The sequence below is a fragment of the Amblyomma americanum genome, chromosome 10 (assembly GCF_052857255.1).
Source record: "Amblyomma americanum isolate KBUSLIRL-KWMA chromosome 10, ASM5285725v1, whole genome shotgun sequence".
NCBI classification, from domain to species: domain Eukaryota; kingdom Metazoa; phylum Arthropoda; class Arachnida; order Ixodida; family Ixodidae; genus Amblyomma; species Amblyomma americanum.
Genome location: NC_135506.1, coordinates 41,178,385 through 41,200,201, shown reverse-complemented (window position 1 = coordinate 41,200,201; position 21,817 = coordinate 41,178,385). Strand labels below are relative to the sequence as shown.

At 46.2% G+C, this 21,817-nt stretch overlaps 1 protein-coding gene across 1 annotated transcript in view; it reads right to left on the bottom strand.

Moving 5' to 3' along the window:
• LOC144106737 (uncharacterized) overlaps positions 1 to 21,817 on the bottom strand; it is a 74,252-nt gene that overhangs the window by 41,216 nt on the left and 11,219 nt on the right. The window contains exons 2-3 of the mRNA XM_077639582.1: positions 21,508 to 21,752; positions 20,057 to 20,217 (exon numbers count right to left, since the gene is read on the bottom strand). Of these exons, the coding sequence (XP_077495708.1) occupies positions 20,057 to 20,217; positions 21,508 to 21,752 (406 nt within the window). The remainder of the gene's footprint in view (positions 1 to 20,056; positions 20,218 to 21,507; positions 21,753 to 21,817) is intronic.

Below are 21,817 nucleotides of genomic sequence, written 5' to 3'. Positions count from 1 at the left end.
GAATAACTCATTACGGCCGTGGAAAGTGCGGTCAAAACTGATGTGAGCGTCATAGTGGGTCGCATGGCCTTGAACGCACGCAAGTAATAATTAAGAGTAAATTATAGCTGGCGGGGGAAATGCATGGAGACAGTTGGAAAAGGTTAGTAATTGCGCTTCGCACGAAAAAAACTTCGGGAAGCAATGCTGACTTGCAATGCAATTGCTTAGCAACACAGTTGCAACAGCAATTGCAAACACAGTTGTAGAAACAATGCTGCTGATGGCCCCTCCATCTGCCGAGAGCTTGCGCAGCCGCTCGCTGTCAAAGACCTACCGAGCGCAGCGCTTTCTCTCCCGCGTTGAAACTGGCGGTGAAATCTTGGATATATATTCAGTGCCTCTTTTTTGTTGTTGGTAGTTTTTTTCTCAACTCTTGGCGCATATGCAGACCAGAACGGTGTTTCACGCCATGTATTGCATTTATTTATTTATTTTTGTCTGGTGTGCGGCTTGGCCTGTATTGTGTTGTCCTTTCTTGCCAGGCCAACAGCAGTCTTGCTACTTCAAAAAGGAAGGTACGTGTCTACAACAATCTACAAGTTCAGAACATCTGTATCTGGTATCTTGGATGCCCGAAAGCAATCAAAAGAAATAAAGTATGAAGAAAAACTTGAAACACCAATAGGTTCCACTTTCAGATGCGTTTTCAAGACAGAAGGACGGAAAAACGCAGACTGATGCTTGAAAACTAAAACGCCTCCTTCAGTTTTGTTCCTTGGTGTTGCGCGAGTACACGCCGTGTTATTCGCGCTTAAGAAATGTTAAAACTACGTAAAAGACGAGGACATAGGCAACGAGGAACACACAAAACGCCACCTTACGAAGTCTTCGACACACACACACAGACGCACGCGCGCGCGCGCGCGCACGCACGCACGCACGCACGCACGCACGCACGCACGCACGCACGCACGCACGCACACACACACACACACACACACACACACACACACACACACACACACACACACACACACACACACACACACACACACACGCACGCACGCACGCACGCACGCACGCACGCACGCACACACACACACATGCACACACATGCACGCACGTACGCACGCGCACAAAAGAAATATAGTCCGATTGCCTGCCGAATTTTCTATTCTTTTAAACATGATCGTCTGGAAACGACGGCGAATATGAGCTCGACCATGAAGCCAAACACAAGGGCGAACTTAAGGCCGAACACGAAACCGGAACTTTTTCGAACCAATCCAAAATTTTACACCCGAATAGTATTACAGCAGAAAAAGGTTTTCAGCAACGTAGAACCCAGCAAGGTTCGAGCCAACAGTCGAGCGCTAAGACCAGCTGCGTGTGTAGCCAGATATATAATGAAAATTTCACAATACTCCATATACGATGAGTCCAGTGTAATGCCATTATTGGTCTGTCATTACAATAGAAAGTTTTAGCAAGACGGCACGGCAAACCCGGAAGCTACGTTAACTACTACAGTACGGCAAATGTGGCTAGGCAGGCCTGCCAACGTAGCAACGCCAAAGCGTTACAGTATTTATCGTGCGGCTGTGCGGCTAAGCTAATTTTTTTTTATTGTGAAGAAAGAATTTGCCATGCAGAGATCTGCCTACGGCACGTATGGTTTCACCCGCCGCGGTGGCTCAGTGGTTAGGGCGCTCGACTACTGATCCGGAGTTCTCGGGTTCGAACCCGACCGCGGCGGCTGCGTTTTTATGGCGGAAAAACGCTAAGGCGCCCGTGTGCTGTGCGATGTCAGTGCACGTTAAAGATCCCCAGGTGGTCGAAATTATTCCGGAGCCCTCCACTACGGCACCTATTCTTCCTTTCTTTCTTCTTTCACTCCCTCCTTTATCCCTTCCCATACGGCGCGGTTCAGGTGTCTAACGATATATGAGACAGATACTGCGCCATTTCCTTTCCCCACAAAAACAATTATTATTATTATTATGGTTTCAAAAGCCTATGAGTATCGGTTGGTTTTTAGAGCAGGGGACCGCACCTATCAAAATGAATAACATTAAAAAGTAACTAACATTTGATCAAGATGCATCCGCGGTGATTCAGGGGCTTTGGCGTTCGCCTGCTGATCCCAAGGTCACAGGTTAGATCACGAGTGCGGCGGCAGTATTTCAGTGGAGCCCAAACACATCAGCAGTGTGACGCGCGATGTCCACGCTTGTAAAACACCCGAAGTGGACTAAATTGACCCGAAGCCCCCACTACGACATCCCTCTCAGCCCATGAGCACATTTGTACTTAACGCATTACAAGTAATTGTTTACTTGTAATAAATGGCATTTTACGCGACAGCGTATACAGATCGTTCGGTCCAAAAACCGTCGTAGTAGTAGTGTAATAGACAACGCGCGTAGGAAATAATATGGGCTGCGTAAAAAAAATTGTATCAAGGTAATTTTTGGTTATAGTGATTTATGATTGATTGGTGCGTGATCGGTGATTAAGAGTTAATGAAACCATTGTAATTACATGAATAAATAAAGAAATCAAATTGGAAAAACTGGGTTCGAAGGTGTCAAAATGCTCAGAATGAAAAAGCCAACGCTTGATAATGTCAATTACAAATTTAGAGCGTTTAATTGATCAATTAATAATTGAAACAATTGAAAGAAGAAGAAAATGCGTTCAAAGGTATTTCCAACGGGCAAGACGTCGTGCTAAACGGGCGATGGCTTTCCGTGGACTCCCCGGCAGCCCTGCAACACGCTGTCGCGTTCCACTCTGAAAGGCGAAGCTCAAGCGTCCTCCAATTCTTATTCGAAGTGTGTCAAGCATATTTATGCGGTGATGTTCTCGGTAATCAAATCATTTTTCCATAAGCCATTACTAGTAATGTGTAATGTTCTTCAAAAATGGATCTAAATAGGAGTGTAACTCGAGAACCTCAAGTGAACAAGGAATAACCTCTCGTTAGAACAACAACGTCCAAGCTGGCTAGGAGCCCCGCGAGCGGAGTTGTCGGCACATGCAAGCCCTAGCGGCAGGCATTTGACTAACCTCGTGTTCCGGGTTTCGTATTTTGCCCATTACGACACTGCGGAATGTCATGTTTAGTGAGCTTGGCCTTCAGAGCGCCAAACAAGAGCAAATCGCGGCTTATTGCGTAACTTTCACGTGGTGCGGAATGTTTTCCTGCTACAATAAAGTATTTCCTCCTGGCGCGGGTCACTGCTGACGTGTTCGCAAAGAAACGCGGCATAAAATGCCGAAAAAAAACTGGGAAAAACGACTGCACGTGAAATTAAAAACTTATGCACACGAAGAGATCAATCATCAGGAAAACCACACCTCCTCCTTATGGTCCAAAGATATATGCTCTAGCTGAATAAAGATGGAATAAAACTAAAGTAGTAGCTGTCGATTACTAGTTTCCAATCGTTCATTTGCTTATAATGCGCTCTAATTGACCACAGAAACCAGTTAAATTTCGGATTAACCAATTGCAATAGCAATCGCTTGCTTGTTTTTTCTAACGATTACAAGTCTCCTATCAGTAGCCTCGCCGAGACGTCAGTCGACGAGATTCACGGTTTATTTATTTCTTCGCGATAGGCTTACTTCCCGATCTCTATCTTAATCGTAGCGAAGGCTTTCTGCGCATCGATTTCGTTCGCCTCTTCAGCTCTTGATGTTCACAGCCGATAAATATCCGCCTCGGAAGCGCCGTAACGACGTTTTCCATCAAGCAGACACGTCGTTCAAGAGCGGTGGAAAGCGTCGTGTGAACACTTCTCACAAAAACAAAAGCTTTGAGCGGACTGCGAGGAACGCCGTCTCTTGTTTACAGAGGCAGAAATTAGGGTTCGAAGAATGATGAATAGAGATTCTACGAGGCAGCGTTGTCGAACTCGCGACGGCACGCAAACACACGCATGCTCACACATCTGTGTGCTAGAGCGGAGGAAAATAAACCAGTGTGGCGGTAATAATGTACCCTCAGAAGAACTCGGCTCCGGATGAGGAAAGAAGTTGAAGGTAGTGCGCGGATCCATCATGGCGCTCTTGTGAACGCTTCCGCTTCTTGGAAAAGGGAACGCTGACGCGAAGACGAACGACGCTTGATGTGGCGAGGAAGAGGGAGCAAGAGAAAAAGTGGAGGAACAAGCAAAGGGTACGGAGAACCGGCACGTTGAAGGGAGTTGTTTACAGAGCGTTCTTTGAGGAAAGCAGCGCTGTCGCCGTGAAAGTAAGCCCCGACCTACGCAGACTAGGGTAAAAAAGGAAAAAGTGGGAAAAGCAAGGTGTTAAATGTGGAGAACGCAAGAGGATGTGAAGAAGAGAATTTAGGGAGTCTTCTCGAAGGAAAGACAGCGCTCCTCATCGCGATGCGAAAACACGGCAGATATAGGGAGTAGAGAGGAAATGGTACGAATGGACCACTGGGCACCTGGAGAGTGTTCTTTTTTAGAGGAAAGGGTAACAGGGGAGGAAGAACGATGAAAAGGTACAGAAAGTAATTCGATGGTACCTCGCGGGCAGCACTGCACTTCGTCTGAGACGGGAAAGTATGACCGAGGCTGCCAGGAAAATTGACGCCCTTTGACCTCGGGCGGTGCAAGTGTAAAGTCAAGCATGTTGCAAAAACCAAGAGATCATAAGTTGGAAGAACATTACGACAAACGCCGCAATCGGGTCGGCGCCGCTCAGCACCCCCCTTCGCGACATCAGTGAATTGCTCAGGCGCTGGCGCGGCCGGAAAGGTTCATTGTTTGCCGATAGTAGGGTACATAGAAATGGACGGTGGGAGAGCGACATGAAAAAGAGTTCAAAAAAGAAATAAAATCAAATAAAATAAAAAATGCTTGCACACGTTGTGCTTTCATTTTTTTGGCTGCTGGTACTGCTTTTTTATCTAGTACTTATCAGAAAGCGCTCTCAACGACGAAAAAAGGATCTATTTGGCTCCTGTTCAGACACTTCCTCCCATCAGCACACCGGCCCCAACCGCAATTTTTTTTCTTCCTTACCTGCATTTCTTAACATGCCGAACGCATTGGCGGCACTGAGAAGTCTGCTGACGAGAGGCTGTTGATAAACGTGGGACACACTATCCTTACGAAAATTTGTTTAGAGAGTCTTCAGACTCTTCATAGACAACTGTCTTTAAAGTCTCTTGACTGCCTGTAGACAAACCCTAGACAACAGTCTATAGGCTATACAAATCCTATAAAGATTCTACAGCTAATCAATATCCTTATGACCATACACTTTTAGTACTCTTTTGCATATAGAAAGTCTATACACTATGAATAGACAAAAATAAATATCTATAGGAAGGCAATAGAGTCTACAAGAAGTCTATAGGCTGTCTTTAGACAGTTTTTATAAGGGTGCGCTGCAGATAAAAAGCAGAAAGAAGGAAGCAAAGCACAAGAAATGCAGCGTAATAAATAATAAAAACACAAATAAAAAAGAGAGAACACCTGCTTAGAGGTGCAAAGATGGCCAACTTGTAGTAAAGTTAGTGAATAGTGGAACAGGTCACACAGAACGGTCCCAAATCAGTCCCTCTTACTTGTACATTTAAACACTGCTACTCTTTCTTTCTCGCTGCTTAGCAGAATAGCAATAGTATGGCTCGAAAGGTTAATATCGATATTAACTGAGACGTAAAGCTCTCGCTTTTTCTCGCGTAATAAAAAGGGCCACAATTTCACTTCTTTACAAAGGGCACCACGTAAACTAAAAATTAATCCAGCATACTCTGCTTGATTCCTCTGTAATAGTTCTGCATGGTTTCGCCACAGGAAACAATGAGGAACAAAAACTTATTAAAAAGTCAGAGAAGCACAGGCATGGGAATAATAAAATCTTCCGAGCTGAAAAAAAGAGCATTAAGACAAAAATAGGGATAGATTTTACGATGACGAAATCATTACATACTAGTGAAAAATGATGTAATAACACTTCTTTTCAATCTTGATATTCTTCTTGTTTCTCAATACCTGTCAAGAAAGCGCAGAAGGTTAGGTGTATTCTGAAAGTTCATTTTACACATATATTAACATTGCCGAAACACTTCCTTTAGTGCAGCGGACAGCTATCACGATGGTATAAAATCCTAAGAATATTTTCGCAACAGGCAGCACTCTAGTTGTGACCCCATTACACAAGAAATATGCTGCCAGCGGCGTCATTTATCAGGATACATTTAACGGACGTCACGCTGAACTTCTCGGGAATATAAGCTTTCTCTCATCTCTGTAGTTGCACATCAGTGTTGTCAGCCCGCGCACAGCGATTCCTTAAATGTATGTCATAACGGCGACAGGAAGCATAAATCGCTTCGTTGCAGTTTTGCTATCCGTTTTTGATCAAATAAAATGAAAACTAAATACCCTATAGTAAAAACTTGCGTAGAGCACAGGATGGTGTTTGGAGGCTAAACACATTCTAGTAGAAGCGTGGGTAGAGCCATTGGACGGTTTCTGGAGGTGACATGTATTTAAGAAGGAAACGTAATAGTTTTTCTCACTACTGCCTAAACAACAATAAGAGAGTTCCTGGGGCTCTTAAGGAAACCAAGGAAAAGAACAGAACTTGAGAAAAAAGGTGTGAGAAGCGGGCAGAGTGAGGAGGGCTTATTGCGCCTTCGCGCATATCTGATGGCGATCGATTATGCATCGTCAATCCGAGCCAGGTCAATCAATCACTACTTTCTTTCTAGACAGCTTTCTAGGCCCTGTTTTGACTCCAAGGGGGAGTGCAGAGCAGTGCAAGCATCCACACTGTTTGCTAAAAAGAAGCTAAAATCAGGCGCAGCAGCTTCGATCGGCGGCCTGAATCACACAAATGGCTCTGCTCCGAGCTGGCTCGATATACTAGCTATAAGACGATGAACACCGATGTCTTTTTTTTATTATCATTATTACAGCTCTCGTCTTCTTATTATTTCTTGGATGCTGGCATTGCTTCTTTTCTCACATGACCGAGAGTAGTGCGGCTTTCTACAGTTTTCCTTTCTGTCCTGCTGCATTACTTCTTTCCTTATATGACGGCAAGGTTGGTATCACTGAAAGCTCTGTACACTTGAGCAATGTACGACGCAGTAGGCTCCTTCATTTGGCAAATAATTCTCCACAGAAATTAAGTGCCTCTCAATCTAATTACCATCATCGTCGTTGTTGACGTATTCACCGTATACCGCTGCAGGAAGTGTAATTTATTTAATGAAACTTCTTTAGCGCATCGCCTCGATCGATATGCCTGGTTGGTGCGGGTGGCCGTGTAGAGGAAAGGCGTCTCCCGAAACTGGCTGTTTATGCCGCACGCTACGTCGCTTGACTTACCGCGTGAAGGTATATATATATATATATATATATATATATATATATATATATATATATATATATATATATATTAGCGGAAACTGACGCCAGCCAATACTTTTAACTTCACCCAACGTTTCGGGACCAACTCTGTCCCTTCTTCAGAGGTGTCTAATGTGTGCCAGCAGCAGCAGCGGGTTGCTGCCTTCGATCTCCCTACGCTTTCACAAAGGGGGATCGAAGGCAGCAACCCGCTGCTGCTGCTGGCACACTTTAGTCACCCATGAAGAAGGGACCGAGTTGGTCCCGGAACATTGGGTAAAGTTAAAGATATTGGTAGGCGTCAGTTTTCTCTCAACTATCGCAAGAATCCAACCAGATGGACTTCCCTCGAATATGTGTTCGTTCAAATATATATATATATATATATATATATATATATATATAGGGAGTGAGGGGCGCTTGTCTGTACTTGGACCGATGGTAATCTGTGCAGCAGAAAGTTCAATTATGTTAAGCTGAATTTAAACAACGACAAATAGGGTGTATCCTCTCATTTCAGAGATGGGTTTTCCTCCGTAGACTCCTGCCACGGCAGGAGAGAAAGCCCTTGATTTTTTTTATTGTTCGCACTACGTGGTCATCAGTGAATAATAAATATATGAATTGGATGGCAATCGACCAGCTGGAAACGTGGAAGCTAATGATTCATGCCTGTTTCCACGCTAGTCATATTTACACCCTCCTCGATACTGCATGATCTGTCCTGGTTGCGCCCCCGCCCCCTCATTCACTACCACACACACTACTTACGTCTCGATGTTCCCTTTCCCGCCAAGCTTTCACGTGACAAGCATGGCGACCTATCTAGGCACTCGGCGATAGTTTCTCTTGTCTGGTTTTTCTTCTTCTGTGTGAGTCTTTCTACACAGTCTTGCTTGTTCTGGTGCATTAGGCTGCACTGTGCTGTGAGTGTGTATGTGCCAGTGTGTGTGTGTGCGCGCGCGCGCCTCAGTATGCTGTGTGCATATGAGTGTGTGCGCGCGTTTGTGTGTGTGTGTGTGTGGGTGCGTGCGTGCCAGTTTGGGCGTGTGCATGTGAAGGGCATTAAGAGCCATTCTCATCGCCCTGAAAGCGACGTCTCTCGTCTCCTTTCCTCTGAACCCTTCTACAAACAAGGCTCGTGGAGAGACGTAAAACGCCACTCGAGACGACGAGAGTGGAGGTTCCATACAGCAGATATCACGGGGGAAAGCTCTGACCGGGAAAATCGAGCTAGAGAATAAAAAACAACATAACATCTTGCCCAGTCAGCAACGGTCGACTCAGCAAACAAATTCCGGACGCCAGTCGAGCCCCAACGCTTTAGCAACCCCCCCCCCCCCCCCTCCCGCTTGTGTTCGCACTTCAACAAATTCTGGCGCCTGTGTTTCGCGTAGCGCTTTTACTTGACGCTATCCCTTCTCCCCGCCTGTACCGCTCTCCGTTTATCCGGGGCGTTTCTGCGTCGCAGCACCTTTTCCACGCCAGCGCCATTTATACGGCCTGGCTTTCGCAGAGCCGGCCACTTGTTTGCGCTTCTACCTCCCCCTTTGCGCCCACTTTCTTCAGGGCCCCACGCGACTTTCTATACGTGTGTTGCGTATGGTCGTTTTACTTTAGATTATGCATTTCATTTGGATCCCTGATATATCGTACACTGGAGGCTGGGGAGTACCTGCTGCACAACCCGTCGTTGGTTTGGCAACCGCAAAGTCAGTGAGGCACGGCGAATATTAGGCAGTCGTCGTTGAGGAAAAAAAGACAGTTTGTCTCTTGGGTATTTCCCAGAGAAAGAGAGAACGTTTCTTCATTTCAATGCGACAGATGGACCTATCGCGCGAATGATGTGACTGTGCGCATTTAGCATCATCACGATAGATGCCGGGTGTTTGTAACGTGCCCGGTCGTTTTGGGCTGGACGTAGCATTTATTCTGACAACGAGCTGTATTCCTGCTTACTTTGAGATTTCAGGGCGAGTAGCAGACACTACATGCTTCATTTCTAGAACGCGAGCTTCGCTTCCTATAAGGAAACTCGTGCGGAGTCACGTAACCCAGCAGTTAAGCAACGATCGCCATCTTTATGACACCACTAAACCATGTTTCAAGCAGTCTTCTGCAGTCCATCTGCTTACCGGAAATGGCGTGACAGACATGTGACCTCGAAGATTTGGACTTATCAGAGCATCTAGTTTCGATGCATAGATTCTACTGGTGTTTCGCCGCTTACATACGATCAATGTGTTCTGGAGTGCTTTAACCATGCGCAAAAGCACAGCAGCGGGAGAGACTAGGAATGTGGCAAGAAAATTCGAAGCGGTAATGTTGCAACGGTTTGGACAAAACAGTTACTAAATGTAGCTGATGGTAATGATGATCATGATTATCGCAATGACATGAACGGGCTACACACGAAGCAAGGGTCGATCTTTGCGGAAACAGTAAAAGCAGGAATCGATCGTATCGCCTCTCTCCAAACCGGACACTTATCAGTTAGACAGATCGAGGTTCGGGGCCCACTGTGAACGGTCGCCGTCGGATGCCCCGACAGAGGGAACGCTGAGTAAGCCCCTCCTCCGACTGCTTCCGCTTTCCGCCGGAAGGCGGGTAATTAAACGACCCGGACGCAAGTGCCACCACAAAAGGGAATCCGAAGTGGAGATGAAAAAATCCGGAATCCAGACAGGAAAAGATGAGGACACTGAAGAGAAAAACAGAAAACGAAAAAGGTTAATTATTGGCACACTCCCTCCCTAATTGCCACCCGAGCGCGATGACAATGATCGCTTTCAGTAGTCAGAGAGTCGCAGCCTTTTGTTTTATTTTTTTCACGAAATGGCGTTTGCCCCTTCCACGTGTCGTTGACCCAAGATGTCTGACCTGCTTAGCTCTGCAAAGAGAGGCTCGGTCTTCCTCGTGCACATCCCCTTGCGCCACCTGCTCTCTGCTTGCCAGCGATGGTGATGGCATAGCCCCGGCGTCCGCTGTCTGCTCTCACGGGAAGCAATTGTCAGTTTAGCGCAAATTCTAATCGAACTGCGAAAGATGTAGTAAAGCAGAGGTGGTAAAACAAAAGTGCTCATGAAACTGATAATTAAGGGAGCAGTGACCGCAATTTCTTCGTCCTGAGGCTAGTCAAGCTGTGGTTAAAAAACACTTCTGGCTATGTATAGTATTTCCCCAATTGTGTATACTCCTGGAATTGTAGTCTTTCATCTGTTATAGTAACCGACGCTCTCAGTTATATAACGTCAGGTAAGGGTGGAGTGCAACGCATGAGTATGGTTACTTTATATTTTATGAGTGTGAATTTCACGCAGCCGAACGCTAAAGCCACTGAGCATGGCAGCGGGTGGAAATAAATAACTATGCTAAAATAATCGCCAAGCCTTATTCAAACTCTTTATTCAAGTTCAAAAGAGGCTAATGTTTCGAACAGGAGAAATTAACTTCGAAGGTTCCTGCAGTTGTCTAGAGATAAATGTAATCGACCGAGTTCAATCAACAAGAAGAACGGATAAGTTGAAAAGTTCAATCACCCAAGAGGCCGTGATTAAGATGATGATCATGACTTATGGTGCAAGGGCAGCTCTGGACAAAGTGCGCCATTGCACAAGGCAGTTTCGTTACACAAGGAGAGGTCAAAAATCAACTTCTCAAGCATTTCATCCCAAGTGAGGCAAGCGTCACGGCAGGAAAAGCTCGTACCCATTGTATCACCGGCCGCTCTGGGGGTCGAACCCCGCACCTCACGCTTGCGAGGCGGACGGTCAACCCAGTATAGGCAACCACTGCGGTACGACGAAGCTGCCGCACACTTGAGAATGAGGTGCGAAGCTTTGTTTCAATTCCTTTCAGTTTTATTCGACTCCTACGGATGAGATTCACTAGAGACGCACATCTCCCTTCGGCACGTCGGTGTTTGCCCCAGCCATGGTGCTTCGCGCAGTGCGAAAAACTAACACATATTATGACATTTCTCACAGAAAACAAGTTTTTCAGAACGCTTACGCTACATGCCTGCAAGTGATTTTGTATTATCATTACCTATAATGAAAGAAGAAAACGACGAAAACAAATGCCGCTCTTCAAATACAGATTACAAAATAAATAGAGTGGGCCTGGCCGCCCCCCCCCCCCAATAATGTCGATAGGATAGTCCAAAACGACAGTAAAGACACATATCCATGAAATGGGCGCGTCATATGCCCTTACACTCGGTCGCGGTTGTAATAGGAGCTCATGCTTTATTTCACTTCCATCGATGCAGGGGCAACCTGACAATGTCGTTAGCGCGGGGAGAACACGTATGGGCCGGATAATGATTGCGACTTTGTTGCTGTCCGAAATGAATGACGCGCAGGCCGAACTAATTGCACCATTTTCCGCGGCCTCCGGAAACGTTCCGAAACATTGGCCCCTTTCCACTCATGCCTTCAGGCTACTTCGGGTTGCACCGGCTACATGACGGGGGGTCATTTATGTAGCCATTTACTCAATCGCTGCGAGATTACCTACAGCCCAAAGAGATAACAACAACGACAAAGAGAGAATTGATCCAGTCGCGGTGAATTGCATTCTGAGACACAACGATACCTGCTACTAAATTCTTCAGAGGCTATGGCATTGCTCTGGTGAGCCGAAGTTCAAGAGCTTGATATAGGCCCGGCCGCTGGCTGGCTGCATACAGTGAAGCGTGGTACTTGTACCGTTACCGGTGTACTGAGAGCCCACGCAAAGTGATTGGGCATGCGCAGATCACTTTTAGGACTCTGGCTGCTTACAGGTACCCGGCAATCGCGCGCACGCCTACCGCATCGGGATCAATCAGCGTGTGCGCACTGGCGTTGGGCTAGCTCCCGGTACTCCGGCAACGCTAACGGTAACACGGTACAGTGCATGCTAAAGTCGTCTCATGGGCAAGTACCGTCAAAACGCTAGGTAAGCAGCACGGCGGCCGTAGCCAAGGATTCGGAGAGTCACATAATTAAACACTGCAAAAACATCGGAGGACAGAAAAGCTAAACTCAGAACAAACGCTCAATCATCCGCCTCGCATCCTGTATACTCATGCTGCATGTGGCGGTTGTATGCAGCTAATTCAGAAGCGCAAGCTCTCTACGACACTCGCGCTGTGTTGTGCTTGCTAAGCGGGTGGTGCGACGGTTTTGCACTCACTTCAGCCGTCGAATAGGCTACTTAGTGCAGGCTGTGGATCTTATGAAATTGGAAGATACCCCTTTTTTATTTAGTACAAGCTCAGGCAGACAAATATATTCAAAAATTAGTGGCGCCTCTGGAAAAGAAGTGCCGCAGTGACTGTCTCAAATCTCAGTGGACACCTGAACCGCGCCGTAAGGGAAGGGATAAAGGAGGGAGTGAAAGAAAGAGAGAGAGAAAGATGTGGCGTAGTGGAGGTCTCCGAATTATTTTCGACCGCCTGGGGATCGTTAACGTGCACTGACATCACACAGCACACGGGTGCATTTTGAGCTTTGTCTGCATCGGAACACAGGCGTCGTTCCTGGGTTCGAACCCGGGTACTCCAATCCAGTAGCTGAAGGCCCTATCCACTGAGCCGCCGCGGCGGGTGCTCAGGTAGACACGCCCACGCATGCACGTTGTAGACGTGTTAAGCGCGATGGGAATGCGTGGTTTTTGTTTTTTATGTGAGGTGGAAAGGCGGATATGCTTTGAGATATGCGGAGAAATATCTCAAAATTCGACATGCGTGCACGACCGCCTGTAATTTCCCTCATAAAAAAAGGACACTTTCCTAGCTCTGGTCGCCATGTATGCAGTACGTAAAGAAGCATCACGCAAGGCCGAATTATAGCGCGTTTCATTCGAGCGCAAGTTCCCTACGACGAAGCTGTAGCATACAGGTGTGATAGGCAGCTGAACTGGAATGAACGGTAGACGCGCTTCCGCGATAAAAGCGTTCAACCAGCTGATGTCTCTTCGTGAAGATTATGCGTGCATTCTCTTGTCGACAACTACAGCCTGTAGGCGGCAAACCGCTGTAGGCCGGAACATACCCTGCATCTTTTCCGCTTACAAACCTCAGGAGATAATTCACAAACGTGTAAAGTGAAACCACCACAGCCTAGTCAATAATAAGGGTCGTCTATGATCGTCGATAATCGACAGAAAAACACTCTTTGAAGAGAAACGAGCGTTGAGGAGTTTCTTCTGCAGTCTGCTGCTGCCCTCGTTAACGTCACGTAGATCGTTTCGCACCCACTGAACCTTTTTCTACTGTACGCAAGCGTTGCAACGAGGAAACGCAGCCGCACGCGATGCAGTGGAGAGCATCTCCCTTTCGGCATGGAGTTGGGGGGGGGGGGGGGGGGGGGGTGAGGAGGCTGAAGCGGCCTACACATGTACCTTGCTGCCGTGACGTTTGACTCGGCGGGCGGGCTAGTTCCGTTCCCCTGTCCCGTTTCCGGTCTTCGAAACCGGCTCCTCTTACTGGAAGGAGAGCTCAGTCGCAAATTCGCCATAAAAATGACCTAAATCTGCTCATTTCTGGCGGTCGCTTTCAGTATGAAATGGTTTTGAAATTTTCGTTCGAAATTTTTCAGGAGCGCAGCCACATTTCAGGGCAGAAAAAACGGCACTAATGTTGCCAGCGAATAATAAATTTTTCTTGTTTGGTTTGAGATTTTCTTTCAGAGTCCCTCTAAGCTTAAGCGAAGCAGGCGCTCGGGATAGCTGCGAAAAGGCATGGTTCTGTAGCTAGTCTAAAGAAGCTCGCATTTATCACTCGTCCTGTGTCCCGCTGTTGTCATTAATTGTTTTTGTCGCTCCAAGCCCCCCTTCACAATTTTTGGGCTTAACGCAGTTTTCTCGCCTCCAGTCCACCGGTGCACGGCGAAGGCCTGACGCGCTGGAAAAGTGAGGGACGCACACATGAAGAGTATCAATAGATCTAGGCGAATTCAATTTTCTGCCCCATTTTACATAAAGCCGCTTGCATAAATGGTCGTTCTATACTCAATGTTGCACGTCGCATTTTCATTCCCTGAAGACCGGCGCGTTGTGCAGGCTCGTGAAAATCTCAGCGGGAAACCCCCGCACATGATAAAGATGGATTTAACTGTTTGAAAGTGACTGGGAATTGCGGATCTCTGCGCTATCTCTCGGTATTAAAGGTAACGATTTGAGAGGCTATGAATGATTGAAAAGCGTACGTTTTCTGGAAAGTACCGCGGTAGGTGGCGCCGTCGCCGATTGGTAGAAAATGTCTATGATAATTGTAGGGGAAGCTCTTTGTTGTTTGAGGCCAGGACGGGAGTTTTGCGGACTAATCATATTGAGTCAGGTACCACCAGCTAGACACGTTGTGCGTTGCGTGCGTAGAGAAGGAGGAAATGGCTGAACACTTGATACTTTTCTGTAAAGGGCTTCATCCTACAGTGGAAAGCAGCGGGGCTGATTTATCCAAGGCATTGGGGTTTAAGGACGGTGAAGGGAAAGTAGATTTTAAGCGGGTAGAAGTAACCAAGCGAAGGTTATCTGATTGGTGGCTGAAATCAAGAGAAGAGTAAAATTTCATAAGTCATGGCTAGATGGCTTGAGCCACCGCCCGATTAAAGGGTTCAGTCGTTCAAGGGTCCGTCCGTCCGTCCGTCCGTCCGTCCGTCCGTCCGTCCGTCCGTCCGTCCGTCCGTCCGTCCGTCCGTCCGTCCGTCCGTCCATCCATCCATCCATCCATCCATCCATCCATCCATCCATCCATCCATCCATCCATCCATCCATCCATCCATCCATCCATCCATCCATCCATCCATCCATCCATCCATCCATCCATCCATCCATCCATCCATGCAGTTGTCCAAAGACGGTCCAAATGGAGTTCCTCCTTCACAGCGGATTTTCGGAGCTGCTATTACCCGAACACAACCCAACCTTCGATTTTTTTGTTACATTTTATCTTTACTAGTTGCTCATTTCATAGCCTCTCTTCACACCCTCTCCCATGGGTTCTAGGAGGGAAGGGTGCGCTCTCCGGGCGACAGGGCAGCAAAATTCAATAATTTCCGCACACGCGCACTCGAGCTGCTCTGCGAATGACGGCTCGGTTGCTAGGGCTTAAATGGAGCCTGAAGTGTTGCGCAAACACGAACGAGGCGCCATTTCTTGCGCTTCGCACTGTGTCGCCAGCAGCTCTGGGCCGGAAAATATGGCTGAGTGCTGGCAGGTGGCAGTAAACAAGGCCTCGTTGTTTAATTCACGCCAAAATATACGCGCGTCCCTGGTGAAATGGGGCAGTGATTGCGTGACGGCTAGATGGAGGGAAAAGCTAATAAAGAATCTCCTAAACGACTTTTTTTCTTGGTGCTTTTCTGTCCATTGGTTTCGTTTAAGTGTTTATAGACAAGAAAAAGCGACTGAAAAGTTCTATACACAACAAATTTCGGTAGTTTTGAAACCTTCGCTGAGACATTTCCGCCACACGGGAATTTGTCAAAGCAGGATTTCATCGCAATAATCCATCCCTTCAATTCCCTAATGAAACTGATGTAATAATAAATTAGATTCCTGAGCGCACATTTTAATTAAATAACATCTTTGCATTGGTACACCAACGCGCATACTAATATATTAAAAATCGGCTCACATAAACGACGTGAAAAGCAAAGGCATAGATATACTCTTTGAAGAGTATGTCTGAGTTTTTGCTGGAAACATTGGAATGCAGGTTAAGCGCCATTCACGCCAATCATATTATCTTCCTCATTTTTATACAGCACTGCAAGGATTTAAACACAGATGTACGCACGCCAGGGGTAGTATTGCACAAAATGACCACTAAGATGACACACAAAAATATCCCTGGCTTAAGCAGTTCTTCCGAAAAGAGCAAGCGCCTCTGCCCTCATCTTTCTAACGGGTTAGTCGCACACAATCTGGCAGCACCGTTCAATCAAACAGTGAAATTGTTCTGGCTTAGAAAGATTTATAATGAGTTGTTAGTATTTTACTGCACTTGTAGCAAAGTTTTTTCTGACATTCAATCGTGCACTACAGTTATTATCGGCGCAGTGGCAATTGCAGTTCCAGCCGAGATGACAAATTAGGAAATACCGGCGATCAGTCGTCACTCAACTGTGACCTTCGCATTCAGAACTCCAATCAATTTACACACACCGAAGTGGGCACATGTGCTTATTGGAGATTTCCATAATAAGGAGCCGGATGTAACGCGCATGTATGGTCTTAGTATGTGGTACTTTTGTTCTTTTTTTGGAGCGCGGTGATTTTTTGTCTTCACCCACGCATAATCTTGAAGTGAGCGTAATCAAATAATAAGTAATCTCTCTGTGGCGTTTCAATGTTTTTGTTACTGTTTTCGGGCACCATAGATACCTAATTCAGGTCAACTTTCTCAGACGAGCCGTCGCATTGAAGCTCATATTTGAGATGCGTGGCTTCTACTAAACCTGCATAATCTCGGTTGCGGCTTTGTCCGAGAGTCCTGCGACTTAACTTCTGCAGGAAGTTTCAGAGTTTCCGGGTGGCCTGAAAACGCTAACCCTATACTTTCAATCGACTCCATGCTTATCCTGAGTGCTTCAACCAGCTTTGCGCTTCCGCCAGAAGGTTGGTAGCACTGAGAGCGCAAGTCTTATCGACTCTTGACAGACTCGGCATTTCGCTGGCCTTTCGTTCCGAAGACTGACACACGTTGCCTCAAGAAGAAGTTTCGCCTAGCAGTGTGTAGAGTTGTTCTCAAAAACCTCTTCCGCTCAGGAGGTGTCCGAGTGGGCGCAAATTTTGAACAAGTTTCAAGCTTCCGACGGGAAGCCTCCTTCCTTTTTCATTCACAAGGATTGCTGTTGAGGTGTTTGCCAAGTGGAGAGACAGTAACTGCGCCAATTCCTTTCCTCACAAAACCGCTATTTCCTCAAGGATAGTTGAATGTGGAGGAATCTCTTGGTAAACAGCGTGTACTGCTACACAACTGTGGAATTAGAAAACGAGAAACAGTGGAGAGGACACAAGACAGGCTACGGGTAACAATTCACCGCCTTTGTTGTGTTCTCCGAAACGAGCTTTGAAATAAAACTCAGCTGCTGGTGAGCACGTGTCCAGTTTTCAGTCTACCATCTCGTCCGCTGTCTGGTACCCTAAGAGCGGGTGTAGAGGACAAGACAGCGGAAAGAGCACAAGAAAGGAGCTGAGTAACAACTGAACTGTACTTCATAACAACTCTTGACGGACACAATTCAGGCGCTAGCGAACGTGTGTACTTGGGATTTTAAGGTGTCTGTTGTTCTATCTCCCCTGTATCGTACCTAAGGGCACGTAACAACTCGTAACTATTTCCACGCTACCAAACGTTTCCCCTATTTTGCAACAGATGCCGATGTGGGTTGGGATCGTTAGATTAGCGTATTCATAAAAGAATATCACTTTTATAGCAGGTAGGAGAAGAGATATACGGGTTTGGTAGCTTCGTATGCGAGATAGAAGCCCACACAATGTGTAGGTATGTGGTACGTCCTCAACTCCTAAATGTAGTTGTGTACATTGCACACCGATTAGTCAATCCAAATTCAAGCATCCGCAGTATTGGAAAAAATCATGGTTGAAACGTAGATTAAAGCTAACAAAAGCTGTTCTCCTAATCATAAGTTGCCCAACGGCAACCTGTAACGGCAAGCCGCATACACGCAGGCATGGAGCAATATGTTGCGTGTTGCTTTGATATTCGCCGCGGTTTATTTCGTAACTGCTTAGGAAGAACGACCTAATGGCTGCGCCTTAATTAGCTGTGCAACCAATGTTCTTTCTGCCGGACATCCCGACATTTTCGCCGTTAGCCGTATTTAATAAGGGTGGCCCATCAAAAGTTAAGACATGCGGGAGGGAACATTAGGTCCCAGCGCAGAGGTAGAAACTGCGTGCTGAATTATGAATGTTCGCTCTCCCTCTGCATAATTCATGAGGACGGCCAACACATACGGAGACTAAGGTATGTCTGATTGCATTAGCGGTCCCGCCTTGTGGCCACTTTTAAGCAGTTTCACAGTTCATGGTCTAGTTTGAGATGCTAACCGAGATCCTCCGTCTGTTTACAGCCTTTGTGAGAACTCTTAGCTAACATGGTTTGTATTTCAGTCATGTGGCGAAGCAGCTAACGCATTCCCTATCCTCTAACGTTTGTAAACTAAGCCCACCCTTAGTCATCATTTTCAAGATGTTTTGATCATTACTACCGTCGTAACTGCCCTGAATAGGGTTTAGAAGGAAATCACGTGCAGTGAAGACTTCTGATTTTAGGCTTGAACGTGTGCGTTCGTGTGCGCAGGTACAGCCTTTACCAAAAGCAACCAGACAGCATGGTTTGGTCCAAATAGTAGAGCCCCGTACGGCTTCCATAAAAATCAAGAAGTTATCCGAAGGCGAGGAGCAGGGTTCTCCTTACCATACAGAGATGTAGAGATTTGGAGCTGGCGTAATAACCTCAATAGACGACTGAGAAGCAAACCGTCCAGCCTGGTTACTTTTGTCAAAGACTGTACGTGTGCGGTTACACGCATGCAGTGACATAACCGGATGGAAACTAAGTAATAGAATAACGCAAAGGCTTACGCTAGGAACATAATGCTTCGTATCAACCTAGGCCTAATGTAGGAGCTATTGATTGCTGGTTTATGGAACTTACTCAGCCAGTTACAGACTGTCCTCATAGTTTACTCAGAAAGAGACAATACATAGAGAAACGTCGAATGCTTGCCTTCAATTCTTTTCCATTAGCTTTGTATTCATCCAGCGTTAAGTGAAAGCCAAACATTGACACGTACAGCCTCTGTTATGCTAACTCATGCAACACAAAGTGATCGATGGAATCTTGTAGCTTATTGCAGGCTAGTGCGACTATCAGTGCCGAATGCGTACTACATTACCTCACGTTGTATAACGACTACCATTTGTGCACAAAAAAAAGGTCAATATTTTGCAAAGCACGTAACGAGCGGTGCGAAAACAACGTCCGGTAGTCCTATTTTGTTTTTGTTTTTATGGACAGAGGTTACCCTACAAGCTCTCATTGACCGCAAATATTCCTAGGTGCATAAATAATATATATATATATATATATATATATATATATATATATATATATATATTATTACTTTATTTATTAATCCATACTGTAGCATTTTTCGAGGCTATGCCATGACTGGAGTGCAATACAAAGAAACAAATAAAGTAGACATACAGCAATATTAAGGTGCAGGCTTGCAAGAGTTTCACAAATGACAATAAAAAGATGCTGCCAGCCAAGAAATTCCAAACTTTATAAGTATTAAGGAAAACCTCTACTAAAAGAAGTCACTGCGCGCATAACATGTCGGGCTGTTTAAGACATGCTGTGTACTTGTAGATGAAAGTTTGCGAAACATCAGAAAATAATCTAGCGAAAAGAACCAAAATGAATTGATTAAAGTGTACTTGAATTCGAAGTATTCAAGATGATCAAGTGCGACAAGAACAGTAAGACCTACATGGGGAAGGAAAGTAGAAAGCGAGAAATTTATGTTGAATCTCATACAAAAAAAAAAACGCACTGCCTTCTTGTGAACAGATTCTAGTTTGCCGATATCACACTGCTTATACGGGTTCTAAGCAACTCTATTTCACGGTGCCGAAGCATTACGGCGCATAGAAAGAAGAACACTCACCCGAGATGGTCTTGACGAGGATTTCGACTCTCGCTCTGGCCTGCATCTTGGGCGAACCGCCGTCTTCGGCGATGACGGTGAAGGCAATCATGGAGTCGGCGACGTCAGCGAGACTGCGGTTCAGCATCACCTCTCCCGTGATACCGTCCAGTGCGAGATACCTGGAATACGAACGAAGAGCGAGGTTAAAAGGCTAACATCTAAAGTAATCAAGTTAAGACTTGCAGCTGGAGAACGCTTTTCGAAAGGACAACAGCGACGTTCAAGAAGGAGGCTACAGGTAGACCGAAGCACCCGCTGTGAGAGCCACGCTTGGGATGATTGGTAAGGCCCTTCGGAGCCTGAAATTTCGCAGCGGGCTACAATGATCATGGGTTGCATAGTGTTGCAGTAAAATAAAGCACGAACTAAACTTCTCCTGCTGCACAAAGTCCTGGCTTGCTTTCTAACATTGCTAAAAATCCTACAACAAACGCGACATCCGCGCTGGCTTTTAAATAGCAAGCATACTGCCTAGCGTTCCTCTCAATGCGAGAGCCAAGTAGCAGTCTTACACTGACATCTGACACAAACAAAAAGTGCTCTGTAAAACCTCTAGTGTAAGCTTTTAGAGTAAAACGACGACACTTGAATACTGATGCGCCATTTCCAGAAAAAAGGACCGATATCTAGTCGCATGAAATGAACTTTACTGTGTAAGTCTCCTGTATTAGTGAAGAAAAAATTTATTGACCTGGCACGGCGACCAACATAGGTAGCAGTTAAAACGCACTGGGCCAGACCCCCGTCAAGCCTATGCAGTCATTTTGTCCCCATTCGTCACATACTTAATGTGAAATAAAACGTGATTGATTTGATTTATTGATTGATTGACTGATTGATTAATTGAACGTAGGGATATGTTGCCAAGGGCGTGGCAGGCCGTCAACTCCCTTTCAGGGATGAAAGCTGGTGCCCGTCGCTTTAAACTAGAGTTAATATTGGTAGAGAACACTAGAGCATTGCATCCCATACTTTTTTGTTAGAGGCTACGGGTCACGTCATTATCTGCTGTATTTGCTAAAATCTAGATACCACCAGTGAGCTCGCCACAAAGAAGGCCGCTGCCGTTAACCCACAACACAATGTTCGGAACCTGCAGGTAAGAGTTGTAATGCTTCAAGCCAGCCTTTCCTTCAGAGCAAAAACGGAAAGAAGCAAAAAAATGTCAACGAAAATTTACGCGACGTCATACGGATTTGACTGCCAGCTGTGTGTGCAAGAAAAATGTGCAAAAAAATAAATGTGAGCAGTTAATGTCTTCAAGTGTTCACATGAGCCTAGAGTTGCATAAAATATCGGTGTGATCTTTTTTTATCTCATGACGCAGTTCTTACGAACGACGGCGTAAAGGCCTTAAATTCTTGCCACAGTGGTTGACAGAGCAAAAGGAGGAGGCCAGCAGAATTTACCTGAGCGCCCTGGTGGATTCTGGGCCGGCCTCGAGGCGGTAATAGACTTCGGCGTTGTAGGGCACCGGGTCCGGGTCGTGGGCACGCACCTGCAGCACCCGGTAGCCGGGTCGTGTGCGGGTCTGGTGCACTTCGGTGCGGTACACCGTGTGTTCGAATCGGGGCGGGTACTCGTTGGGCACAGTCACTTCGATCTGCATCGTCTTAACCTCGGTCACACCCTGGCTCACGGCGGCAACGATAACCTGCACACCAAGCAAGGGAGAGAACACAGGGGGAATGGTCAACATACATGGTTCCGTATCACTTG